General features: G+C 43.0%; 2 protein-coding genes and 1 long non-coding RNA gene across 9 annotated transcripts in view; all 3 read right to left on the reverse strand.

Moving 5' to 3' along the window:
• The window catches only part of gtf3c1 (general transcription factor IIIC subunit 1), a 29,282-nt gene extending 21,269 nt beyond the window's left edge, over positions 1–8,013 (reverse strand). For 2 of the 5 annotated variants that reach the window (XM_089007052.1, XM_089007049.1), the window contains exons 1-7: positions 7,519–8,013; positions 5,840–6,022; positions 4,833–5,009; positions 3,407–3,550; positions 2,652–2,748; positions 2,208–2,331; positions 1,430–1,624 (exon numbers count right to left, since the gene is read on the reverse strand). In XM_089007052.1, the coding sequence (XP_088863178.1) occupies positions 1,430–1,624; positions 2,208–2,331; positions 2,652–2,748; positions 3,407–3,550; positions 4,833–5,009; positions 5,840–6,022; positions 7,519–7,739 (1,141 nt within the window). In that variant the 5' untranslated portion in view covers positions 7,740–8,013. Of the gene's footprint in view, positions 1–1,429; positions 1,625–2,207; positions 2,332–2,651; positions 2,749–3,406; positions 3,551–4,832; positions 5,010–5,839; positions 6,023–7,518 lie in introns of those variants that run through there. The other 3 variants (XM_089007051.1, XM_089007050.1, XM_089007053.1) reach the window with 3 other exon arrangements.
• An 893-nt stretch (positions 8,014–8,906) lies between these two features.
• LOC148893062 (uncharacterized) lies at positions 8,907–22,337 on the reverse strand. The gene is made up of 2 exons (XR_016116196.1): positions 22,290–22,337; positions 8,907–11,313 (listed from the first exon to the last, which is right to left on the reverse strand). It is a non-coding gene; the product is annotated as an uncharacterized LOC148893062 (long non-coding RNA).
• LOC148893061 (axin-1-like) lies at positions 8,907–27,205 on the reverse strand. 3 transcript variants are annotated; one of them, XM_089005850.1, is made up of 14 exons: positions 27,107–27,205; positions 25,988–26,141; positions 21,106–21,784; positions 20,140–20,333; positions 19,912–20,064; positions 19,601–19,735; positions 19,419–19,515; positions 18,360–18,497; positions 17,877–18,267; positions 16,951–17,128; positions 16,700–16,879; positions 15,238–15,534; positions 13,688–13,837; positions 8,907–13,625 (listed from the first exon to the last, which is right to left on the reverse strand). In XM_089005850.1, the coding sequence occupies exons 3-14, from the start codon at positions 21,712–21,714 to the stop codon at positions 13,499–13,501; spliced, it is 2,649 nt and encodes an 882-aa protein (XP_088861976.1). In that variant the 5' UTR covers positions 21,715–21,784; positions 25,988–26,141; positions 27,107–27,205; the 3' UTR covers positions 8,907–13,498. The 3 variants fall into 3 exon arrangements, with proteins under 3 accessions (XP_088861976.1, XP_088861977.1, XP_088861975.1); XM_089005851.1 differs by lacking the exons at positions 25,988–26,141; positions 27,107–27,205 and adding an exon at positions 24,587–24,889 and having other exon boundaries at positions 16,700–16,876; XM_089005849.1 differs by lacking the exons at positions 25,988–26,141; positions 27,107–27,205 and adding an exon at positions 24,587–24,889.
• Positions 27,206–27,496: the final 291 nt, after the last annotated feature.

Here is a 27,496-nt window from a genome sequence, read left to right on the forward strand (position 1 = left end):
AGGAACGGAGATTTGAATTAGATCAGACAGATAGGGGGGGGCAAGGTTATGGATGGCTTTAAATGTAAACAGAAGTATCTTGAATTCAATACGGAGTTTAACAGGGAGCCAGTGGAGCTGTTGGAGGACAGGAGTGATGTGGTGAAATGAGGGGGTTTTTGTGATGATCCGGGCTGAGGAATTTTGGACTAGTTGGAGTTTATGGAGACATTTTTGATTGACCCCGAAAAGAAGTGAATTACAATAATCGATACGGGAGGTGACGAGACTGTGGACGAGGATAGCAGTGGTGTGAGGGGTGAGAGAGGGACGGAGACGATTGATATTGCGGAGGTGAAAATATGCAGGCCGGGTTATGTTATTTATGTGGGAGTGAAAAGATAGTGTGCTATCAAGGATGACACCCAGGCTCTTAACCTGAAGGGCGGGGGACACGGTAGAATTGTCAATGGTGAGAGAGAAACTGTTTGCTTTGTGAAGGGTGGATTTTGTACCGACAAGGAGAAGTTCAGTTTTTTCGCTGTTTAGTTTGAGAAAGTTATGAGAAAACCAGGATTTGATTTCTGAGAGGCAAAGTGTAAGGGATGCAGGTGGAAGAGAGGCGTCGGGTTTACTGGAGAGGTAGAGCTGGGTGTCATCCGCGAAGCAGTGAAAATCAATTCCAAATTTGCGGAAGATATCACCAAGGGGAAGAAGGTATATAATAAAGAGAAGGGGCCCCAGGACAGAACCTTGGGGCACACCAGAAGACACAGGGGAGGACCGTGAAGTGAATGAGGTAATTTGGATAAACTGTGAGCGGCCAGTGAGGTAGGAGTGAAACCAACTGAGTGGGGTGTGTGTCACGCCTAGAGTGGAGAGTCGGTTGAGCAGGATGGGGTGAGAAATTGTGTCAAAGGCCGCAGATAGATCAAGAAGGATGAGAATAGAGAGGGAGCCGGTATCTGCTGCTATGAGAAGGTCGTTCAAGATGGCTTGTGCGGGTTATTTGTGGAGCCTGATTGATGGGAATTTTAACCTTGCAGTCTACACTCTGCCTTTGAACTACCAAGGTTGAAACTCTCTCAGTCGTCTGCCTGTCTCTTTCATGTTAAAACCACCTCCCCTCACTGCTGCGTTCTTGACCAATCATGTGGCTTTAACTGAAGACTGGGGGCAGGGAATAGAGCACAAAAACAGTTGGCTGCCATTTTCTTGTTAGGAGAACGGGCTCGTTCGCCAACGACACATTATTCATCGTGTGTATCCCGAAAAAAAGTTCATATGCCAAGGTAAAATTGCCATAAATGTAACGTTCGTAAACCAAAAACTTTGTAAGCCACGGAGTTCGTAAACCGAGGTATCACTGTGCACCAATAAAAACTCTTAGCGACTGTCAGCGAGGCACAGTTTGCATTTCTTTTGACGGCATCATGAAAAAAAAACCCACCCAGCTTGTACGCCTGTGCCAAAACGTCCTGCTCCATAATCCGACCCACAGTGGGGAGAGTTCGGCTCTTGTCGCTAACGTCGTCATCATCGTCGTCGTCGTCGTCCTCGTCCTCCTTCCACTCGTCCGACGCAGTGTTGACCTTGCCTCTGTATGGCTTGATTAGCTTCAGGCAGCGGACGTGCACTTTCTTGCCTGTAGTGGTTGGAGGGGGTGAAAAAAAAAATGGTTGCGCTTGAAAATATTTAGTTCACTCACGCTAAAAATGTGTCCACAACAGTGCCAGGGTTTTTGTCATTCTCACTCAAACTCCAGGACCCACAGAATATTAAGTTTGAGGACGACCGTCAGAGATGTTCGATCGGACACTGTGGACGAAGGCTCGGACCCATTAAGATTGTCTTTTACTACGGGCAGGGAACGCAGTCTTTCTATTTGAGTTATTCCGGGTTGCGTGAACGCTGGCATGTGTGGCTGCCGCTGCTCACCCAAAGAAAAACTTATCCTGTAACTGTAAAGTGACCTTCAGAGTTTTGAAAGGCGCTTATAAATTTAATGTATTATTATTAATTTCATCCGTGCTGTATGTCATGCATATTAGCATATTTGACAAAAAAAGCTAACTTTGACTTTAATTATATTAGTAAATTATTAAATGATATCATAAAAATTGCACGGTGAATGGTGCAGTGTTATGATTATTATTTATTTTATTTTTTGTCATCCCGTTAATGCAACGGTCCATTTTGGATAACCCGAATGATGACGATTGATTGACCTTTTCCGGTTCGCACGGGTTTTTTCTCCTCGTCCAAGTCTTCTAGAGGCACGCTGCAGTATTCCACCAAATTGGCCTCTCGCATGTGGCGAAAGACACGCTTGCAAAGTCCCTCCGGCAGATTCTAGTGGATGACATGATTGAAGAAATAAATACATAAAATTAAAATTACATAAATAGAAAAAGAAATGAATAAATATAAAAATAAAAAGTAAAAATCAATATAAAAATAACAATTTAAATTTAAATTTAAATTTAAATTTTTATTTTTTATATAGATTTTTACTTTTTAATTTTATATTTATTCATTTATTTTTATATTTATGTAATTTTAATTTTAAGTATTTATTTACTTCAATTAAAAATAAAAATAAATACAAAAATTAAAATTACAATTAAAATAAAATAAATTAAAATAAAAATAAAATAATCGGGGATGCTGACCAGGTGCTCTCGGATGGTGACCATTGCGGCTAGCTTGCGCGGAATGTTCTGGAGAATGTTGGAGACACACTCCATCAGCATATCATATTTGGACCTCCTGTAAGAATGCCACAGAACATTGTTTTTAAAATCAATTCTTTCTTATACAGTGATACCTCGGTTTACGAACCCCTCGGCTTACGAACTTTTCGGTTGACGAACGTTACATTTATGAACATATTACCTTGGCATATGAACTTTTTTTCGGGATACACACGGAGCTGCCACAATGAGTGACGTGCCCTTCGCGAACGTGCCCGTTGCCCTAACAACAAAATGGCAGCCGGCTTGTTTTGGTCCTCTATTCCCCGCCCCCAGTCGTCAGTTAAAGCCACGTGATTGGTCAAGAACGCAGCGGGAGGTTAAACATTAAAGAGACAGACAGACGACATAGTGACAAAATGGAAAGAAAACAATAGGGGTATATTGTATATTGTGAGTAGTTTTAAGGCTTAGAAAATGTTGTTTTATGGGGACCTGGGAACGGATTATTCTGATTTTAATGGTTTCCTATGGGAAATTATTTTTTGGGATACACACTTTTCGCCTTCCACACTCTGTCTGGGAACCAATTAAGTTCGTAAGCCAAGGTATCACTGTATTATGATTATTATCGTCACAATTTGACAGCAACACAAGTCACAAGACAAAATGTTGCAGGGGGAGAAGGTGGTCACCAACAAGAATCAAATCACGTCAATGCGGCGGAAGCAGACCTGATGACGTAAAAGCGTTTGAGCAAGAGGAGGATGGAGGTTTGCGCCTGTCCCGACTTGCGCCGTTGGCTGCTGGTCTGGGGGCAAACCAACCGGTGGCGGATCAGAGGCTTCCTGATGTAGTGCAACTTCCGCGAGTCCACCCTGAACACAAGCACACACAGAAAAGAAACGCACATTACACGCTGCGCATTTGATGAAAAGGTTTCTTCAGCCGTCATCTGTACTTCTTTGACGGTGTCGGACGTTGCGCTTCTTATCAAAGAGGCTTCGTCAGCCAACTAAAATATTTTGCTGGTAGTTTCGTCCCTATGTATATCCCTACTGTCCAGATGTGGCAATGCCAGACTCTGCTATGATTGGGTCCCCGTTCTCAGGTTGGGGGGGAAGCAGAAGACTACTCCCTAGCGTGTGGCTGCCGCTGTTCACCCGCAGGAAAAACTTATCATGCGACTGTAAAGTGACCGTGAGAGTTATGAAAGGCGCTTATAAATGAAATATATTATTATTATCATTGTCATTAGTAGTTGTAGTAATATTATCTATGTATCTAGCTAGCTATTAGCGATATAGAGTTTTGAAAGGCGCTTATAAATGAAATATATTATCATTATTATCATCATTATCATTATTATTAGTAGCAGTAGTAGTAGTAGTATTATCTATCTGGTTAGCTATTAGCTATATAGAGTTTTGAAAGGTGCTTATAAATGAAATGTATTATCATTATTATCATCATTATCATTACCATTATTATTATTATTATTAGTAGTAGTAGTAGTAGTATCTAGCTAGCTAGCTATTAGCTATATAGAGTTTTGAAAGGTGCTTATAAATGAAATGTATTATCATTATTATCATCATTATCATTACCATTATTATTATTATTATTAGTAGTAGTAGTAGTAGTATCTAGCTAGCTAGCTATTAGCTATATAGAGTTTTGAAAGGTGCTTATAAATGAAATGTATTATCATTATTATCATCATTATCATTACCATTATTATTATTATTAGTAGTAGTAGTAGTAGTAGTATCTAGCTAGCTAGCTATTAGCTATATAGAGTTTTGAAAGGTGCTTATAAATGAAATGTATTATTATTGTTGTTGTTATCATCTAGCTACCTATTAGCTATGTAGCTATCTAGCTATCTATTCGTTAGCTAGCTTTCTATCAATTCGACAGAGCAGAGTCTGGCACAGTAGGGATATATATATAGGGCCAAAACTACCAGCAAAATATTTTGGTTCGCTGACGAAGCTTCTTGGATAAGAAGCGAAACGTCCGACACCTTCAACGAAGTACAGATGACGGCTGAAGAAACCTTTTCATCGATGGATCACTCCTGTACGACTGAGAGCTTACACAGACGTATTGCTGCGCATGAGAGCGTGTGTGAGAGCGTATGTGTGAGAGCGCGTGTACTTGAAAGACGACTTGTGCAGGTCGCTCTGCAGCTCCCCCTGCCAGCGTGCCCGTCCCACCCGCTCCAGCATGCAGTAAGAGTCGTCCATCAGTTGGATGTCGGGGTCGCTCTCGCTGCCGATGAGGGCGCGGAAACGCCGATCTTGCGACGCCACCGCCACCAGCTTCCTGCCGTACCTGCAGCGCGCAAGACGACAGGTGACACATGTTGTCCACAGACTGATGGTAATCATGACAATAATAATAATCATAATGCTAACATTAATAATAATAATAACAACAACAAATACAAAAAACACAAAAAACAAAAAACAATAATAATAATAATAATAACAATAACAACAAATACAAAAAAACAAAAAGCAACAATAAAAACAATAATAATAATAATAACAATAATAATAATAATAATAATAATAATAACAAATACAAAACAACAAAAAAACAATAAAAAAAATAACAACAACAACAACAATAACAATAACAAAAAATAAGAAAATAATGATAATAATAATGATAATCATAACAACAACAAAAACAATGAAAAAAACTAAAAATAACAAAAATAACAATAATGATAATATAATAATAATAATAATAACTAAAAAATAAGAAAAGTACAAATAATAATCATAATAATAATTATTATTATTATTATAACAATAATAATAATAATTAATATTATATCAATAATAATAATACATTTCATTTTTAAGCACCATTCAAAACTCTCAAGGTCATTTTAGAGTCACAGGATAAGTTTTTCTGTGGGTGAGCAGCGGCAGTCACACGGGCCAGCGGTCACTCAACCCAGACGTAACTCAAATACTGGAGATAGAATGCTAGCTAGCTCGCTAATAGATAGCTACATAGCTACATAGCTAGATGACAACAACAATAATAATAATAATACATTTCATTTATAAGTGTCTTTCAAAACTCTACATAGCTAATAGCTAGCGAGCTAATAGATAGCTAGATAGCTGCATAATATGACCAGGTGGCACCTTTTGAATGTTTCGTTGAGGGCGATGGGCGAGGACGGGAAGCGCAAGCGCGCCGTGACGTCGGTCCTTTGGCAGAAGGTGGCGCAGGAGCCCTGCAAGCCGTCTTTGTTGTCGCGGATGATGTGCACCGGGTACACATCCTTCTTCTCTTCAAAGTCATTTTCTTCATCACGCAGCTGAAACCTGACGTTCGACAAAAAGACAAACCAGATCAACAAGGGTTCTTAGCCCTCATGAACACTTTCATGACGCTGAGCTCTGGTTATGAAAGGAAGAAAACTTGTGGCTACAGTGATACCTCGGTTTACGAACCCCCTCGGCTGACGAACGTTACATTTATGAACATTTTACCTTGGCATACAAACTTTTTTTCGGGATACACAATGAGTGATGTGTCATTCGCGAACGAGCCCGTTCTCCTAACAAGAAAATGGCAGCCGGCTTGTTTTGGTCCTCTATTCCCCGCCCCCAGTTTTCGGTTAAAGCCACATGATTGGTCAAGAACGCAGCAGTGAGGGGAGGTGTTTTAAACATTAAAGAGACAGGCAGACGACAGAGAGAGAGTGAGAAAATGGATTTCAACTTTGATAGTTCAAAGGCAGAGTGTAGACTGCAAGGTTAAAATTCCCATCAATCAGGCTCCACAAATAACCCGCACAAGCCATCTGTACACTTGTGCAAAAAGCTATCAACCCAGCTAAACAGAACATAATTGATGATGAACAAGGTAAAATTATGGCAGAGAAAACACCGACAAAGGATCATTCCTCAAGATGGTGAAAGAAAGTTAAGTTCCTCATCAAGTGTTTAATGCTGATGAAAGCGGCCACTCCATTCCATCAAGCCATCAACGACCATCACAAAGGTCAATAAAACCACTTTACTATATAGTACAGTTTATTTCTTTCATTATAATACCATACGTCTGTGTAAGCTCTCAGTCGTACAGGAGTGGTCCATCGATGAGAAGGTTTCTTCAGCCGTCATCTGTACAAAAGTGAAGGTTTCGGACGTTTCGCCTCCTATCCAAGAGACTTCGTCAGCGAACTAAAGTCTGACTGGTCGTATCGGCCCCATTTATATATCCCTAATGTCCAGACCTAGTGGTGCCGGACACAGCTATGATAGGTCCCTACTCTCAGGTTGGGGGGGGCGCGGGACCCCCCCCTGTGGCCCCACTGATTGTTCCTACATTCCTGACTAACGATTGGCCTATTACCCCCACTCCCCCCGGTATCACCTCATCAGCATAACGACCCTCATCAGCACATTTATTATACATAAAATAACGTATATCGCGTGTAGTTTTAAGGCTTATTTAGTTGACAATTATGCTTTATGGGGACCTGGGAACGGATTATTCTCCTTTTAATGGTTTCCTTTGGAAATTTAATTTTTGGGATACACACTTTTCACCTTACACACTCTGTCTGGGAACAAATTAAGTTTGTAAGCCAATATATCACTGTATTGGGAAATTTCAAGAACCAGCATGGAGGGGAACATGTCTAATAAACTGCACAGCTTGGAAAAATCACACCAAAAACCATGAGGTACTTCCCAAAAATGCAATAATATACGACTGCGAGTACAGAGTGCGCTCGCGTCACTGGACAGAAACAATGGCGGTGGAATATAGCTCACTGTAGCCTAGCTATCTATATGATAGCATAGCTCACCTGTCGTACAGTTGCACATCATCCCTCTCGGTGGGAAGCAGGTAGAACTTGATGTCATTGTTGGCCACCAGCGACCTCCAGATGAACTCCTTGGTGCTGTCGTCCATCTTGAGTGGGAACTCGGGGTTCCTCTCCCCGAGTCGGATCCACAACGAGGGGATGGTGATGCCGTCCAGACCCTCCAAAGCCACTTCATCCTCCACGATGCTGAGCGGGTCCATGGCTAACTAGCAAAACGCCCAAGCTAGCTAGCTAGCTAGCTAGCTAGCTAGCTAGCAGTTTACCGGCGTGTCAGTGAGCTAGCATGTTATTTCTCGCAGCAAAAAAAGAGCATCCGTTGGTACACCTTTTCGTGGACAATAAATAAAAATAAACATTCACCTCTACGATGGAGATGGGGGTCAAAGAAGCGCTCTTTTGTGGATTTTAGGGGTCGACTAGAGCGTCCATGTACGACAACTTTGTAAACAAATAACTCGTCTGATAATATAGCCACAAGATGGCGCCCAAGCACTGGTCTTTTTTGTAGGTTCTTCTTCTGTGGTTTTTTTGAGCGACACTTGGGCATTAGAGAAAGGAATTCCAGGTGTTTTCAACGAGCCGGTTCTTTGGTTCGGCTCACTAAAAAGATCTGACACTTTTGGCTCTAAAACGGCTCCTCAGTTTGTTTGTTTTTTGTTGATTAAATTAAATAAAATTAAAAATAAAAATACAAAATAAAACTATAAATAAAAATAAAATAAAACTTAATAGAATAATAATGATAATATAAAAAAATAAATAATAAAATTAAATACAATTAACTCCTAAAAATCATGTGAAATTATGTGAAAAACGAATTACTCATGTAAAAAAATACACTATATCAAATATTTTTATTGATATGGCTTGATTTATATGTGCACAGAGAGCATCTACAAACTTTCACTTTCCCTGTGGTGATTCTGTTCAGCTGTCACACGTTTTCTTTTCATATTAATAATGCTATCATACCAACTCGTAAAAAATATGATAATTGAATCATAATAAATGCATAATGTTATAACATTTGTCCACCTGTCGACCCTACACCCCCCCCCCCCCGCCCCCTTCTCCTCACTGCTGCGTGTGTCTGTAATTCACCCCTCCCTCTACCACGGATACCGACCAATCACGTGTGGCTTTAACCGAAGACTGGAGGCGGGGGAATAGAGGACCAAAAAAGTCGGCTCCCATTTCCAGCTCCTTGTTAGGAACCGACTCTCTTCATTCACTTCAGAGATCCGGCTGTAAAAATCGGATCGTTCGCGAACGACACATTACTATTCTGCATCACCGCCATCTTGGTATAATAATAATAATAATAATAAATTACATTTTAACATTGCATGTCGAAGAATTGCCAAGACTGCTATTTATCCAACATCTTTATTCTTTGAAGTACCTTTTTTTTCAAAAAGAAATGTACAAGTTGAACCGGTGCAGTGACATCTTTGCTGCGGCGCGCTTCTGAAATATTAATATACATATTTACAGCAAACCGGCTATAATAACGAAAAATGAGTTTACCACATCTAAAGCGGGAAGGAGAAAAAGTGAAGAAAAAAAATAAATAAAAACAAAAAGATACAATAAAAAGGCACTGTATTTTCCACAAACAAGAACGAGAGGTTAGCTAGCTAGCATGAAAACAAAAAAATACACTAGAAACGCAGTTATAAAGTACAGAACATGCTTGGTGATTATTAAAATTATTTTTTTTTATTATAAACAAATAATTTTTTAAAAATTCATAAAGGCATACGTTTAAGTCAGATTGGGATCCCGACGGTTTCCCTTACTGACTTGTACAAAGGTCCACACATTCAGATGCTATTTTTTTTGTTTATGTTAAACTCCTTGATACATTTGATGTAAAAATAAAAAAATACATTCAACATCCATAATTCAGGTTGACATTTGGATATACAGTGGGACCTTGGCTTACGCACTTAATTGGTTCCCAGACAGAGTGTGTAAGGCGAAAAGTGTGTATCCCAAAAAATAATTTCCCATAGGAAACCATTAAAATGAGAATAATCTGTTCCCAGGTCCCCATAAAACACAATTTCCAAATATTCTAAGACTTAAAACCACACAATATATACCTTATTTTATGTCTAATAAATGTGCTATGGTATTATAATTAAAGAAATAAACTGTACTAGATAATGAAGTCATTTTATTTACCTTTATCCTCAGCATTAAACACTTGATGAGGAACGTAGCCTTCTTCTTTCACCACCTTGAGGAATGATCTCTTGTAGGTGCTTTCTCTGCGATCATTTTACCTTGTTCCTCATCAATGGTGTTCTGTTTAGCTGGGTTGATAGCATTTTGCATCAACTGTACAAAAGGCTTTTGCGTGTTATTTGTAGAGCCTGATTGATGGGATATTTTAACTTTGCAATGGTGGACTCAGCATATTGATACTGGGCTGTTAAATCAGACAAACGCACACCTCGTTCGTGTTTCTCGTGTTTCCTTCTCCTCGACTGTAATTTTGTTTTGTGTCTCCTTCGGCTGAACAGGAGCCTGTGGGGGGTCTTTTTCGGTCCCATAACAGCAAAAGTATCTGTTAAAAATCCTTGAAGACGATCGATGGCCGGCTGTGCCGCTGTTCGGTCGTGTGCTTTGGTGTTCTTCATTACTCCGCTAGCCGTGATGGGGCGGCGTTCCACGTGTATCCCGAAAAGTAGTGTGTATGCTAAGGTTTAATTTTCATAAATTTAACGTTCGTAAACCGAAAAGTTCATAAAGCAAGGTGTTCGTAAACCGAGGCCCCACTGTATTTGCTTTTTACTTAACCCCACCCCGAATGGGAAACTTTTCATTACCAGCCCAATAGTTTTTTTTCCCTGCCAATGTGCACAAATTTTAAACATTTTCCAAAAAAATAAAATAAAATACTGCAAATTAGCATTTTTCATGCGACAAAGTTAAAAAAAAAAAAAAAAATTTAAAAAAGCATTTGTCACCGCTGTCCGTCCGCTAAAAAAGCATCGGAAATTTTCTCCCAACAGGCGTTAGCTGCAAAAACTTAGCATATCCACATCAAGCAAGCATACAATGTTTTGAGAGCACAAATGTGTTATCTAAGGTGGTGGGAGTTGGGTTTTCTTTTAAAAATATATATATTTTTTTTTACTGGTTTGACATCATTGAAAAGTGACTTCGAGTCCATAAAACATGGTACAGTGATACCTTGGCTTACCAACTTAATTGGTTGCCAGACAGAGTGTGTAAGACAAAAAGTGTGTATCCCAAAAATTAATTTCCCATAAGAAACCATTAAAATGAGAATAATCCGTTCCCAGGTCCCCATGAAACATAATTTTCTACTAAATAAGCCATAAAACTACACAAAATATATCTTATTTTATGTATAATAAATGTGCTATGGAATTATAATGAAAGAAATAAACTGTACGGTGTAATAAAGTAGTTTTATTTACCTTTGTGATGGTCGTTGATGGCTTGATGGAATGGAGTGGCCGGCTGGTTTCATCAGCATTAAACACTTGATGAGAAATGTAGCCTTCTTCTTTCACCATCTTGAGGAATGATCTCTTGTAGGTGCTTTCTCTGCCATCATTTTACCTTGTTCCTCATCAATTGTGTTCTGTTTAGCTGGCTTGATAGCTTTTTGCATCAATTACAATAATAATAATACATTTAATTTCTAAGCGCCTTTCAAAACTCTCAAGTGTACAGATGGCTTGTGCAGGTTATTTGTGGAGCCTGATTGATTGGGATATTTTAACCTTGCAGTCTACACTTTGAACTATCAAAGTCCAAATGTCACTGTTTTCTATCCATTTTCTCACTCTCTCTCTGTCATCTGCCTGTATCTTTAATGTTTAACCTCCCACTGCGTTCTTGACCAATCACGTGGATTTACCCGACGACTGGGGGTAGGGAATAGAGGACCAAAACAAGTCGGCTGCCATTTTCTTGTTAGAACGGGCTCGTTCGCGAACGACACATCACTGATTGTGGTAGCTCCGCGTGTATCCTGAAAAATTGTTCGCCATGGTTGCCAAGGTAAAATGTTCATAAACGTAACGTTCGTAAACCGAAAAAGTTCGTACGCCAAGGGGTTCGTAAACCGAGGTATCACTGCACATGGATAACAAAACACACAAAAAAAAATGTGAGTTGGGAAAAAAACCCAGAACTCACATGCTGTTTTATCGGACGGCAACTGGTCACAAAATGTGGTCGGGAAAAAAAAAATCAGATAAAACGTAGTTCGTGGGATTGGAGCAACACTCGGCGGCATTCAGCCGAATAATTCCAAGCAGTTAACAGGACGCAGGATCGCGTTGGGATGAACGTTGCCACAAACTGAATCTTTTTCATGATGAAAGGATATTAAATAAACATAGATTAAGATACAGAGGGCGAAGGTGGCGGGAAAGAATATTTAAAGGACAACCGACACCTTGCGTTTGAAATGACTTCTACTGAGCGCATTTGACAAAGATTCCGCGGCATATAGCGATATTTTACCTTTTAAGACTCGCGCTGAACATTCAGGAAGTCTTGTTTTCCAGTTGGTGACGATTCCTGACGTGACGTCACTGAAGGGACGCCCCTGACCGAGAAAGCGACACACAATGCATTTTGGGTACTTTGTTTGGTCTGAAAACTTTGTGTTGATGGCAAAATTAGAAGGAAAAAACATAAACACAATGGTGAATGGTCGTGTGTTGCAAGAAGACTACTATTTGATACTAGTTGACACAAATTCCCAGCAGACAAATCAGCCCATTTCCAACCGAGCTTGGGCGCCATCTTGTGCATTTTCTGGGACGCTACATTGGTGTCCAGACGCCTCAAAATGAGACGGAAGGACTTTGCAACTCGGTTGCAAACATTTATGCTTTCCTCTTCAGAACTATTTGAATCATATTCATAACTGGATGAGTAACAAGAAAGCATTTTCTCCCAATCTGAAGCCATTGTTTTGATTCTAAAGCAAGGCGAAGACGTCCTGGCGTGACATCACGAACAAGGGGGCGGGACCTTCTGAAACTCGTCATCTCCGAGGTCATTTTGAAGTAGTTTTGGGACACACTCGTTTTCATTGGATTTTTTTGGGAAGAATAAGAAGCAGAATAATAATGCCGTGGGTGAGCAGCGGCAGCCACACGCGCCAGCGTTCACTCAACCCGGAATAACTCAAATAGATAGAAAGGTAGCTAGCTAATATATAGCTATCTAGATTGCCAGCCAACAGATATCCAGCATTTCCTCCAAATCTGAACTCCCTGAATCCATTGTTTTGATTCTGGAGCAAGGCAGTTTGTGAAGGAGTATCCTGGTGTGACGTCACGAACAAGGGGGCGGGACTTTCTGAATCTCGCCATTTCTGAGCTCATTCTGTGGCAGTTTTAACTCATTTTGATTGGTGTTTTGCATTTGACTAAAAATATCAGCCTGCGTGTTTTGGCTATTTGAGATGCTATAAAACGTTTTTCTGATGTCAGTTAGGAAACAAAAAAATGGTGTCAGTTGTCCTTCAAGTTGAGACAGATTAAAAAAAAAAAAAAAAAAAGGATAGGATAATGCAGCATGTACGCTTGCAGTGTGTATGTGTGTAGGGCGGCTGCATTAATAGTACCATACCTTGAACATACACAATTTAGATATCGATTTCAACGCAACAAAACAAAATGTAGCTTTGGTTGGTAAACACGTTGTGTGGAGAACTCGTCGCCGTCCATGACCGGTCGCCCACGTGGCGTCCCGCAAATGGAGCCAAGGGAGATGAGCGCTGACTTCCCTTTGAACCTCCCGCCCTCGCCAAGCACCCAAAAGTAGGTTTCAAGATGGCGGAAGGGACTTTCCATGATGGCGTGACAGCATCGTGAAGAATGATCCGGTGGTCAAAGCTCTTTTTGTCCAATCCTAACATGTGCTGCGTTTCCCTCCCCCTCCTAACCTTCTTAACGCCTCTTCAGTCCACCTTCTCCACCTTGCCGATGATCTTCTCCTCAAAGATGGGCAGGATTGCGTCGTTGTCGCGCACCTCCTCGAACACCACGCCGCAGTCAAACTCGTCGCTCACCTTCTTGAAGTAAAACCTGGAGGAACGCAAGTGAGAGACGTTAGCGACTAGCCGGCTAAGTTGCGCCTTCCGCCTTACCTGTAGTGGCCTTTTTTAGTGAGCAGTTCCTTAAACTGGCCCAAAGTGACCACCCGGCCCTTAACGGAGGTCCGGTACGGGATGGGTTCTCCGCAGAAGTAGTAGGCCACCGTCATGTTCTCGCATACTTGCCGCTTTGCGGACTTGTGCCTTCAGACGGAAAAAAAACAACAACAACAAAGAAACATACGCGAGTTATACGTCTGTGTAAGCTCTCAGTCGTACAGGAGTGGTCCATCGGTGAAAAGGTTTCTTCAACCGTCATCTGTACAAATTTGAAAGTGTCGGATGTTTCGCTTCTTATCCAAGAGGCTTCGTCAGCTAACTATTTTTTGCTGGTAGTTTTGGCCCTGTATATCTATCCCTACTGTCCAGAGGTGGTGGTGCCAGACTCTGCTATGATTGGTCCCTGCGCTCAGGTTGGGGGGAGCAGAGGACTATTCCCTGAGGCTACACTGATAACTTCTATTGTCCTGACTGAGTATGGGGTCTATGACCGGCACGATTGCCCCATTTGCTTTGCCTCATCAGCATAACTAAGCCTATGTGGTCTAAGAAATCTGTTGTAATAACGATCCAAATTAAACCTCACCCCACCATGGCGATTTAGTGAAGGGTTTTGCTGTTTTATGATAATAGCTTCTTTTACTCCCCTTTCAAACCATCTACAGTGATACCTTGGCTTACGAACTTAATTGGTTCCCAGACAGAGTGTGTAAGGTGAAAAGTGTGTATCCCAAAAAGTATTTTCACATAGGAAACCATTAAAATGAGAATAATCCATTCACAGGTCCCCATAAAACATCATTTTCTACTTTCTAAGCCTTAAAACTACACAAAATATACCTTATTTTATGGATAATAAATGTGCTATGGTATTATAATTAAAGAAATAAACTGTACAGTATAATAAAGTCGTTTTATTGACCTTTGTGACGGCCGTTGATGTCTTGATGGAATGGAATGGCCGCTTTCATCAGCATGAAACACTTGATGAGGAACGAAGCCTTCTTCTTTCACCATCTTGAGGAATGATCCCTTGTAGGTGCTTTCTCTGCCATCATTTTACCTTGTTCCTCATCAATTGTGTTCTATTAAGCTGGGTTGATAGCGTTTTGCATCAAATGTACAGATGGCTTGTGCGGGTTATTTGTGGAGCCTGATTGATGGGCTATTTTAACCTTGCAGTCTACACTTTGCCAAAGTTGAAGCGAGTCCAAATTTCACTGTTTTCTATCCATTTTCTCACTGCTGCGTTCCTGACCAATCACGTGGCTTTTACCGAATACTAGGGGCGGGGAATAGAGGACAAAAACAATCGGCTGCCATTTTGTTGTTAGGACACATCACTCATTGTGGCGCCCCGTGTGTATCATGAAAAATAGTTTGTATGCCAAGGTCAACTTTTCATAAATTTAACGTTCGTAAACCGAGGGGTTCGTAAACCGAGGTATCGCTGTACCTTACAATCCAAAAAGGCTAGTTGGTTCTCTTTAATGTCCTCGCGAGTAAACGTAACACTGAGAGCGTCCACGTGGACGGAGGCCCACCTCTGCTTGGTCTGCTGCAGCGCCGCCCTCCGCCTTTCCTCCTCCAGCCGCCGCCGGGCCTCCTCCAGCTGGGTGAGGGGGTTGGGGGCCGGGTTGGGCGGCATGGCGGGGTCCTGGATGAAGGGGTGCGAGGGCTGCACCTGCGCCGACGACGGCGCCGGGGCGCCCGACGGCGCCGAGGGGTTGTTGCGCAACTGGGCCGACACCCACGGATGGACGGCGCCGGGGCGCTCCACCGAGGTGGGGCGCGGAGACTCGCTGCTGCCCCCCGTCCGCCGAGAGCTGCTGGTGCTGCCGCTGCGAAGAGACGCAGAGGGGACATTTTTCAACGGCCGCCGTTTTGTAGCTTCGTTTTTAGCGACCGGCGTTTTTGCATCAGTTAGCGTACGTTAAAGGACAACCGACACCATTTTTTTGGTTCCTAACCGACACCGGAAAAACGTTTTATAGCCTCTAAAATACCCAAAACACGCAGGCTGATATTTTTAGTCAAATGCAAAACACCGCGATAAAAATGACTTCAAGTGTCCCAAAACGACTTCAAAATGACGATGGCGAGTTTCAGAAGGTCCCGCCCCCTTGTTCGTGACGTCACGCCAGAACCTCTTGCCTTGCTCGAGAATCAAAACAATGGCTTCAGATTGGGAGAAGATGCTTTCTTGTTACTCATCCAGTTATGAATATCATTCAAATAGTTCTGAAGAGGAAAGCATACATGTTTGCAATCGATTAAAGAAGTCCTTCCGTGTCAATTCGAGCCGTCAGGACTCCAAAGTAGCGTCCCAGAAAATGCACAAGATGGCGCCCAAGCTCCGTTGGAAATGGGCTGATTTGTCTGCTGGGAATTTGTGTCAACTAAAGACCAAACAAATTACCCAAAATGCAATGTGTCGCTTTCTCGGTCAGGGGCGTTCCCTCCGTGACGTAGGGGATCATCATCAACTCGAAAACAAGACTTTCGGGATATTCAGCGCGAGTCTTAAAAGGTCAAATATAGCTATATGCGGTGGAATCTTTTCAAATTAGCTGTCTATTAGCTAGCTAGCTTTCTATCCGAGTTACTTCCAGGTTGAGTGAAGGCCTCGCTAGCTATCTGTAAGCTATCGATTAGCTAGCTAACTTTCTATCCGAGTTACTTAGCTATCGAATTAGCTGTATATTAGCTAGCTTTTTATCTGAGTTACTTCCAGGTTGAGTGAAGGCCTCGCTAACTATCTGTTAGCTATCTATTAGCTAGCTTGCTTTCTATTTGAGTAACTTCCGGGTTTTGTGAACGCTGGCGCGTGTGGCTGCCGCTGCTCAGCCGCAAAAAAACTGATCCTGCGACTGTAAAGTGACCTTGAGAGTTTTGAAAGGCGCTTATAAATGAAATGTATTATTATGATGATAAAATGCGCTCAGTTCGAAGTCATTTTCCAAATTATGGACGGCGTCGGTTGTCCTTTAACGGGAGGGGCCTCACCCGTGAGAGCTTTTCCTTTGCCTGTCTCCGTCCATCATCCATTGGAAGATCTTCTGGTTCCTCTCCAGATCCTCCAGCTGCACCTGCGCCTCCGCGGCGCGGCCGCCGTCATCGCCGCCGCTTTTGCCCGAAGCCTCAGATGGCTTTTTGCTTCGCCTTGACAGCGTGCTTCCTTTACTACTGCAAAAATAAAGCCAAAAAACACATCAACAAGGTTCGAGCGGGGGCGGAAAAGGGGCTCGGTTTCTTACTTGCAGCCCATCCCGTCCAGGGTGCTGGCGCCGGCGCCGTCGGCATAGTTTCGAGTCCTAGCGGCGTACTGGGTGGCCGGATCGCCGTTCCACGGGAAGTTGGGCTGCGACCTTGACCCCGCCTCTTCCTGTCCTTCTCGTCCTCGGTGGTGGTACAGCTGCTTGTGGTGATGGATTCCTGACAGAATGAAAAAGTCGACATTTCAGGAAATGTATTGTTGTTATTATTATTAGCTATCTATTAGCTAGCTAACTTATCCTGGGACTATAAAGTGACCTTGATGCTTTTTAAATGCAATTATAAAGGAAATGTATTATTGTTAGAATCATTAGCTATCTATTAGCTAGCTAGCTTTCTATCTATTTCAGTTACTCTGGAGTTGAGTGAACGCTGGCGCGTGTGGCTGCGGCTGCTCACCTGCACAAAAAATTACGCGACTGTAAAGTGACCTTGAGAGTTTTGAAAGGTGCTTATAAATGAAATGTATTATTATTATTACTGTATCTATTAGCTAGCTACCAAACTATCTATTTGCTATCTATGAGCTATCTATTAGCTGACTAGCTTGCTCGCTAGCTATCTAGCTGGCTAGGTAGCTATCTATTAGCAACTGTATCCTGTGACTGTAAAGTGACATTGAGAGTTTTGAAAGGTGCATATAAAGGAAATGTGTTATTATTACTGTATTTATTAGCTAGCTACCTAACTATTTGCTATCTATTAGCTGTCTAGCTGGGTCGCTAGCTATCGTTTAGCTATCTAGCTGGCTAGGTAGCTATCTTTTATTATCTATTGAGAGTTTTGAAAGGTGCTTATACATGAAATGTATTATTCTTATTACTGTATCTATAAGCTAGCTAGCTTTCTATCTATTTGAGTGACTTCTGGGTTGAGTGATCCAAAGTTTGATCCGCATCAGACTCACCTTTGAGAACAGCAGCAGGCAAACTGTGTCCTCCCGCTCTGTGCGACGGGTAGTGAGGCAGTCCGACGCCCCCGTCGGGCGAGCGCGAGGATTTGGGCGGCGTTTGTCGCCCGCCTCCTCCCGACGCCACGTTGGCGGCTCCGGGCGACTGACAGCCCGGCGTTTTCATAACCCGCTGCACGTGCTCGTCCAAAATGGACTCCGGGTCGTCATCGTGCGAGTCCCCCATGGTCACCAGACCTCCGTAGGCGGCGACCGTCGCCGCGTTGGCGTTGGTCTCCGAGTAATGGCCGCCGTATAGGGGCGGGAAGGACGACGGCAGCGGGAGCGAAATGCCGTGCGACGACACGGAGGCGGCGACCGAGACGTCGGCGTCGTCGCCTTCCTCTTCCTGTTGGGAGTCACATGACCGCGGCGCGCCTATTGAGGTGACTCGCTTTCGACGAGTCAAAGGTCAACCGGGTCACCCGGGTCGACGCTCACCAGTCGGACTCGCTTCAGTCGCTCTTCCAGTTGCTCCCCAGCTTCCCGATCCCGAAGAACCATCTCCAGCCTTCGGATGAGCTCGGCTGCAAACCTCTCTGGCTCCACGTGGATGTCCTTTGGCATGCGATATGTGCGCTGCGTGGCATACGGGTAGAGATGTTGATATACTTTGTGTATATCTGTATATATAGACATATATATTTTTTTTCCAACATTGTTCTTTTTTTATGATGTAATAATAATAATAATAATAATAATAATACATTTCATTTATAAGCGCCTTTCAAAACTCTCAAGGTCACTTTATAGTCACAGGATAGGTTTTTCTGTGGGTGAGCAGTGGCAGCCACTCGCGCCAGCGTTCACTCAACTCGGAATTCACTCAAATGGATAGAAAGCTAGCTAGCTAGCTAATAGGAATAGTAATAACAATAATACACTTCGTTTATAAGCGCCTTTCAAAAAAAATATCAAGGTCACAATATAGTCACAGGATAGGTTTTTCTGTGGGTGAGCAGTGGCAGCCACTCATGCCAGCGTTCACTCAACCTGGAAGTATCTAAAAAGATAGCCAGCTCGCTATCTAGCTAGCTCGCAATCTAGCTGCCTAGCTAGCCTGCTACCCAGCTCGCTACCTAGCTTGCAATCTAGCTATCTAGCTCGTAATCTAGTTATCTATCTCGCTATCTAGCTCGTAATCTAGCTATCCAGCTCGCTATCTAGCTCGTAATCTAAGTATCCAGCTCGCTATCTGGCTCGCGATCTAGCTATCTAGCTTGCTCGCTATCTATCGATCCGTCAGTCCGTCCATCCATCCATCAACCTACCTACCTACCTATCCATACATACATATATACATACGCACACACTTTTTTATTGATTTGGTGACAGCATGTTAAAAATGAATTGGCTAATTGTGCTTAATGACTAAATATTGTTTTATAATACATATCTCCCCCACCCCCCTTGTATTTTTAATCTCATAATTGTATTTTTTTTTTGTCCTAAAAACAGCAAATGTATGACACTTAGCCAGGGCTGAGAAAATCAACTCACAGGTATATGAGGTAGAGGCACACGTCCGTTCGCTTTGGCACTTTCATGCATCTCCTTGCGATAGCGCTTGCGATATCGGTAAGGAGGAACACCATCTCTGCAACGCACAAACCAAACAGGCCGGGAATTCAAAAATGGCGACGGACGGCGGCATGGCGGGAACTTGGGCGACGTGGACGTACACGCTGCTGTCGGTCAGAGATAGCGTGTCGGCGTCGCTCGACATGCTCTGCTGCTCGCTGTCGTTAGCGCTGGTGGCGGGGGCGCAGGCGTAACCCACGTTGGCGTAGTACGGGTTCACCGGTTCTCTCCAAGGTCTGACAAGAGACGCAAACTTTGTGGTTATTATTCGTCTCGCAGTGGAGAAATGGACATTTCACAGCAGAAAAGTCATGAAAGGAAAGAAAGAAGTAGAAAAACAAAATACAGGAGCTGCTGTAAAGGCAAATATATAGGCAGCCAGCCAGCTAGCCGCCCCTAGCTGGAGACCCACCTGAACTCCCTGGCATCTTGCCGCCGCCTGCCGCTGGAGATCCTCTGCGGTACGGTCTGCATGAGCAGACTGTGGGTCAACCTTCCAGCCAGCGTGTCTCCGCACTCGTCCTCCTCGTCTTCTTGCCCCGCTTCCCTCTGAACACCTCCACACCTGAAGGCAAAACATTTCCCGGTTTTTCAGATAGCGCGCCAGGGTTACGGGGAGGTCCGGCCATATTGCACTCACCTCCATTCCTCGTCTTCCGTCAACGTGGGCAAGCAGCCCGGGGCGGCCTTGACGGGTCCCGACGACGGGCTCTGGTCGCTGGGGTTCAGCTTGGGGCTCTCGCCGCCGGTGCGCGTGTACTCCAAGTAAAGGTCCGACTTGAGGAACAGAGGGTAGGTGTTCTCCTCCATCGTGGCCTGGATCTCCGTCTGGGCCTGCCACATAACAGCCATGCAATTAGTGTACAGTGATACCTTACGAACGTCCCAGAGTGTGTAAGGTGAAAAGTGTGTATCTCAAAACTTCATTTCCCATAAGAAACCATGAAAACGGGAACGATCCGTTCCCAGGTCCCCACAAAACATCATTTTCTACTTTCTAATTTTCTAAAACTACACGAAATAGACCTTATTCTATGTATAATAAATGTGCTATGGTATTATAATTAAAGAAATAAACTATACCGTATAATAAAGTGGTTTTATTGACCTTTGTGATTGCCGTTGATGGCTTGATGGAATGGAGTGGCCGCTTTCATCAGCATTACTTGATGAGGAACGTAGCATTCTTTTACCATCTTGAGGAATGATCCCTCGTAGGTGCTTTCTCTTCGCTAATTTTATCTAGTTCCTCATCAATTGTGTTCTGTTTAGCTGGGTTGATAGCTTTTTGCACAAGTGTACAGATGGCTTGTGCGGGTTATTTGTGGAGCCTGATTGATGAGATATTTTAACTTTGCAGTCGACACTCTGCTTTTGAACTATCAAAGTTGAAACGAGTCCAAATTTCACTGTTTTCTATCCATTTTCTCACTCTCTCGCTGTCGTCTGCCTGTCTTGAAAAGCTTACAGACATTTCGGTAATCGGTAATCATCGTTCACTTCAACCGAAATGGAAAAGGGGATTGATTTCCAAGAAGGGAAGGAATTGAAGCCGTGGGTGTCAACAAGAACGAGGTTGATGGACGGCACGCGGTTCAAACCAAACCTGTTCAAACATGGCGAGGTCGGGATTGGGCCTTCCCACGCAGTCTCGTATGAAGCTCTTGGTGGCCGGCTTGATCTGCCTGGAGACGATCCCGCCGCCGTCCACGATGTACTTCCGATAAATAGCCTTTGCCAGCTTGGCCCGCTTCTCCGGGTTGGTCTTGCGGAACCCCGAGCAGGCGAACCAAAAGTCCAGCAGGTCGGCGCAGCCCTCCTGGCACAGGAAGTTACGGAACAGCTGGATGCCCTCCTGGTCGTCCAGCAACGAGTGGAGCGACTCCGCCCACTTCAGGTAAGGCGGCGTGGGCGAGGCCGAGCCCTCCGGTTCATAGCCCAAGTCCAGGTCGGGCCGGCGCGGCGTGGCGGACGACGACGAGGAGGGCGCGTAGCCGGACGAGTCGGCCATTTTGCCGCAGAGGGAGAGCGGGAAACCGGAGGGTTGCGAAAGGGCGCCCGGCGGCTCCACGTCGGAGCCTTCCTCGCCGGGGACCGGCGGTCGCGGAGCATCCTCGGTGAAATGGGTCAGGCCGCCGAGCGGGGCCGCCGCCGTCACCCCCCCGCCGCCGCCGCCTCTGAAGCCGATCCCGTGTAAGTCCCTGACAACGTTCATGTCTCTGGTTGCGCTCGGCAGAGGTCACACTTGCTCCCGTAGCGCCGATTTTGTACGCAAACAACTCACCCTGCAAAAAAGGGAGACAAGAATAGCGGTTGTTGTCACAAAGGAAATCGTTTGGGGGGAAGGGGGTGATGTAAAATCTATTGTTACAGCAGGACCTTCACAGATACAGTGATACCTTGGCTTATGAACTTCATTGGTTCGCAGACACTGTGTAAGGTAAAAGTGTGCATCCCAAAAAATAATTTCCCATAGGAAAGCATTAAAATGAGAATAATGCGTTTCCAGGTCCCCATAAAACATAATTTTCAAATTTTCTAAGCCTTAAAACTACACAAAATAGACCTCATTTTATGTATAATAAATGTGCTATGGTATTATAATTCAATAAATAAACTGTACTATATAATAAAGTCATTTTATTGACCTTTGTGGTGGTCGTTGGTGGCGTGATGGAATGTAGTGGCCGTTTCATCAGCATGAAACACATCAAGTGTACAGATGGCTTGTGCGGGTTATTTGGGGAGCCTGAGTGATGGGATATTTTAATCTTGCAGTCTACACTCTGCCTTTGAACTATCAAAGTTGAAACGAGTCCAAATTTCGCTGTTTTCTATCAATTTTCTCACTCTCTCTCTCTGTCATCTGCATGTCTCTTTAATGTTTAACCCACCCCCGTCACTGCTGCGTTCTTGACCAATCACGTGGCTTTAACCGAAGACTGGAGCGGGGAATAGAGGACGTGTTTGGGTGGCAAATGAAACGATGCGGTCATAAGTTTATCGTTATTACGGTCTGTCTGATTTAATGTTTGCCAAGCTTTCCACTGATACATACCTTTTGAACCGCGGATCAAAATTAGGGGTGGAACAAAAACCAGTTTCCACCTGGATTCTTTTTTTTATATCCGACCGCATTAAATTGTTCCACTTTGAACACTTTCCCCGCCTGCCCATCTCAGCACGATGGGGGACAGAGTTTTCAGCAGCTCCACCCCCAAACTCTGGAACTCACTTCCTCCCAACATTGGTAACATGAAATCTCAAAAGCCACCCATTTAAAATCGCATTTTCTGTGAAGCTCTTTCTCTTGTTATATTATTTTATTTATTATAGTACCTATGCTTGTCTATTATGGGTTAAGTTATTTATATTATATGCTTGTCTGTGACTGTAAAGTGTCCTTGAGAGCTTTGAAAGGCGCTTAAAATTAAATGTATTATTATTATTATGACAGTGGGAAAGATATTAGACAAAAAAGGGCGCCTAAAATCTTGATCATGAAAATATAGGGAAGAAATTGCTCTCTTTTCACCAATTTTTATGTCATAATTTTTTGAATATTTGGATCAAAAGAGAAAATATATCACGGGTCTTGACATCTTCTGTCTGAAAAGGCTGGTCTGGTGAATTGTAAATGTTTGGAATTTTAAACACATTATATCTAGCTAACTAGCTAGCTAGTAAGCTAGCTATCTATTTGCTGTGTGTTAGCTCTCTAACTAACTAGCTGGCTAGTTGTCTATTTGCTGTCTATTAGCTATCTAACTATCTAGCTGGTTATCTAGCTAGCTATCTATTTGCTGTCTATTACCTATCTAACTGACTAGCTGGCTATCTATTTTCTATCTAACTAATTAGCTGCTTATCAGGCTGTCTATCTATTCGCTATCTGTCTAGCTAGCCATCTAGATGGCTAGCTATTAACCAGCTATTAGCTAGCTTTCGGGTTGAGCGAACAATGGCGCGTGTGGCTGCCGCTGCTCACCCACAGAAAGAGTTTTGAAAGGCGCTTAGAAATGAAATGTATTATTATTATTATTAAAATGGTCATCGGCACAGCAACAATCAAAAAAGCAATGACGATTCACAATATCATGAAAATAACATGACTGTTTTTGGTATGCAGAAAACGGTAGTAATAATACTAATACTTATACCACTAATACTAATAATAATACTACTAATACTACATTTCCTTTTGACTTTTCGACTAATACTACTACTAATAATAATAATAATACGAATACTACTTTTCCTTTTGGCTTTTCTACTAATACTAATAATACTACTACTAATAAAAATTATAATATATATTTATGATGTGTATGAAATAAAGTCAACATTAGTGTTAAAGTACCAGCCAATACAAGCGTAGCCGGAATGCTAGCTTTGCTAACTAAACAATAGCACGGCTACATTCTCTGCCGTAATGACAGTTAGCCACAATTTGAACAGGTTTGCTGGTTGTGTTCAGATCGAATATTAAATAGAAAAGAAAAGTGAGAAACAATCTACTTTTGGAGTAAATGGTAGCATTTTGGAGAATCCCAAAACAACGCGTCGTAAGTTTGGCAACATTGGCTATGAAGCTAGTGCTACTTAGCATGGAGATGGTTGCGAGGGCTAGGTGGCTAACTAGCCTTGAAGCGGTGCCCACCAACAGTGTGTGGCATGCCAGCGCTTTGAAGTGAGAATCTCATTCATCTTAGGCCTTGCGAGAGGGGCGGTGCTAGTTGGGGGGCTCCGGCAATAAACTCCACAACTCCACAAAACGGCCTAAACGAGAATCAAAAACCAACCATCCTCCTCCTCCTCCATTTTCGCTCTAACAACCCAGTCGCAACTTCTAATTCTAAAATCTAATTTAATGGAGGGGCCGGAGGGTGGATTCCCCCAAAAAAGCGCACAAACTCACTAGCGATGCAAACAAAACAAAAAGCGCAGCGGCACGTTTTACACTCAGGCAGTTAGCCTGTTAGCTACCTTAGCATGCTAGTTAGCATTAGCTCCAAGGAGCCCCCCCCTCTACACACACACATAAACACACACACTGTGTTTTATACTCCACAAAATAAAAGTCTTACCGTCTCTGAGAGACCGTTCCCCATGTAGTATCGCATTGGGGATATTGGCACCGAGTGTGTACTCCGCAAGGCGGCATAAGGAAGGCTTCAATGGCGTCCACGTAGGGGCAAAAAAAGAAAGCAAGCCGACGTCTTTACCCCCCTATCCCCAACTCAACTCCCCATGGTGGCGCAGCGGCTACACCGCGAGAGACGGCGAGAGAGAGACAGAGAGAGAGAGAGACAGAAAGAGAGAGGCGCGCGTACTACGAGTGTATTCGCGCCAAGGTTGGACGACCATAGAACGAAGAGGTGCAAGACGGAGCTTTTGTCGGTATCTGTTACGTGTACAGTGATACCTTGGCTTACGAACTTAATTGGTTGCCAGACAGAGTGTGTAAGGCGAAAAGTGTGTATCCCAAAAATCAATTTCTCATAGGAAACCATGAAATATGGGTTGATGCAATACAGCTACATATATCAATATGCATTTCTTGATACTTGCACTATGTACAGTTTTTTTTATGAAACGGTTTTGCACATTTACATTTGCACAGTATAAAATTGACATTTTAATTTTGTTATGCTTAGAATATCTTGTTTTCTATCCTTTCACCCCATCCCCTTTCAAATTGCTGCTGTGGACTCCAAATTTCCCCATTGTGGGACAAATAAAGCTTTTCTGATTCTGAAAATGAAAATAATCCGTTTCCAGGTCCCCAGCAATAATAATAATACAGTCAAGTCTCGTTATATCGATATTCAAGGGAGTCTGAAAAAATATCGATATAACCGGGACTATCGATATATCCGATATCGATATAACGAGACTTTACTGTGTATATATATATATATATATATGTAACTGGCGGGTATCTTGTCATTGGTTGCCATGACAATAAAGGTTCGCATAGAAATATCAAACACTATTACAGAACAAGTCCAAATAAATTATATTTTTGTTGTCATGGCAACCAATGACAAGGTACCCGCCAGTGACAGTATATATATACTGTATGTGTATATATACTGTGTGTATATATATATATATGTTTATATATATACTGTGCATGTGGCTACCACTGCTCACCCACAGAAAAACTGATCCTGTGACTGTAAAGTGTCCTTGAGAGTTTTGAAAGGCCCTTAGAAATGAAATGTATTTTATTATTATTATTATTATTTACCGCCCCCTACTGCGTGATAGCGCTCCCGTTGGTGAGAGAGGGTTACTACACCCTGGAAATAAAAAAATCAGCGCGCTGATTAACGAATGCTTCGCCTTAACCTGTCATCGCTACGTTATTATTCCACATTAAGACAAATTGCACATGTCAGCTCATTCAAAAAAATTAATATTGCCATTTTTTTGAACAGGGGTGTTTGTTCTCAATAAAGAGAGGAACAAAAACACGTCCTTACCTGCAGTTTCTAACCCGCCGTCAGTTCCCTTCCCGCAGTTTTCCGTCCATTTCTGCTCCCCACGCCAGCAGCGGGTAAGCACGCCGCCTGTCAACCTTCTCATGCCGCCTGCCAGTCCGTCAGTCAGTCAATCAGGAGCATCAACCCACCCAGCCTTCATCCATGGAGCGAGCGAGAGAGCGAGAGAGAGAGAGAGAGAGAGAGAGAGAGAGAGAGAGAGAGAGAGAGAGAGAGAGAGAGAGACAGAGCGACATTAGACCACAAACACATGTACTCTTAAAGGACAACCGACACCATTTTTTTTGTTTCCTAACTGACATCAGAAAAACGTTTTATAGCATCTAAAATACCCAAAAACACGCAGGTTGATATTTTTAGTCAAATCCAAAACACCAATAAAAATGACTTCGTGTCCCAAAACTGCCACAAAATGAGCTTGGAACTGGGCAGATTCCCGCCCCCTTGTTCGTGATGTCACTATTGGTTACACACTGCCTTGCTCGAGAATCAAAACAATGGCTTCAGAGAGTTCAGATTGGGAGAAGATGCTTTCTTGTTACTCATCCTGTTATGAATATGATTCAAATAGTTCCGAAGAGGAAAGCACAAATGTTTGCCATTGATTAAAGAAGTCCTTCCGTGTCAATTCGAGCCATCTGTACTCCAATGTAGTGTCCCAGAAAGGGCACAAGATAGCGCACAAGCTCCGTTGGAAATGGCCTGATTTGTCTGCTGGGAATTTGCGTCAACTAGTATCAAATAGTAGTCTTGGTGCAACACACAACGATTCACCATGGCATTATTTGTGTGTTTTCCTTCTAATTTCGCCATCAACGCGATGTTTTCAGAGCAAACAAAGTACCCAAAATGCATTGCGTGTCGCTTTCTCGGTGACATCACGTCAGGCATCGTCATCATTTCGAAAACAAGACGTCCTGAATATTCAGCGCGAGTCTTAAAAGGTCAAATATCGCTATATGCCGTGGAATCTTCGTCAAATACGTTCAGTAGAAGTCATTTTACAAATTACGGACGCAACTTGTCGGTTGTCCTTTAATGGCGATGTTATTTTTTGGTTTTGTGTGACATATTCTGTCAGATTCGAATCAAATAGCTCACCAGCGCGTTATCTTGGGTCAAGTGGGATCCACGCACTTGCAAAGGTCCAATCCCGCAGCCACGATTGGTGCTGCTGTCTCATGGTGACCGAGCATAGCCTATGGGAAACAAGGTTACATTCACTCGTTTCGGAAAAAAAAAAAACATAGAAAAAACGTTGACGAATCGACCCAAACGGCGGAGTAAATCGACACTTCAAACACATTTTGGTTTGTGTTCTGTGCTGCTGTTTAGGGTCATGACAGAGATGTTTGTTTGGACACTGAACAAATGCTGGAACGCGGGAAGATTATTTTTGACTGCCGGTAGGGGACGCAGCCATTCATGACTGACGCCCAATTTCTGCAGGCCTCTGCCAAACTGGATTAAAATCGGAATTCTGACTGAAAA

Source organism: Hippocampus bargibanti, linkage group LG10 (genome assembly GCF_051943395.1).
Source record: "Hippocampus bargibanti isolate YZ-2025 linkage group LG10, ASM5194339v1, whole genome shotgun sequence".
NCBI classification, from domain to species: Eukaryota; Metazoa; Chordata; class Actinopteri; order Syngnathiformes; family Syngnathidae; genus Hippocampus; species Hippocampus bargibanti.

What these genes read in the sequence shown, in the direction of transcription:
- LOC148893061 (XM_089005850.1), bottom strand. Translation starts at nt 21,714, where the DNA reads ATGAACGTTGTCAGGGACTTACACGGGATCGGCTTCAGAGGCGGCGGC. An exon ending in ACCTCGCCATGTTTGAACAG is followed by an intron (nt 20,334 to 21,105) that starts GTTTGGTTTGAA and finishes GTTATGTGGCAG; the next exon opens with GCCCAGACGGAGATCCAGGC. An exon ending in GACTGAAGCGAGTCCGACTG is followed by an intron (nt 18,268 to 18,359) that starts GTGAGCGTCGAC and finishes GACTCCCAACAG; the next exon opens with GAAGAGGAAGGCGACGACGC.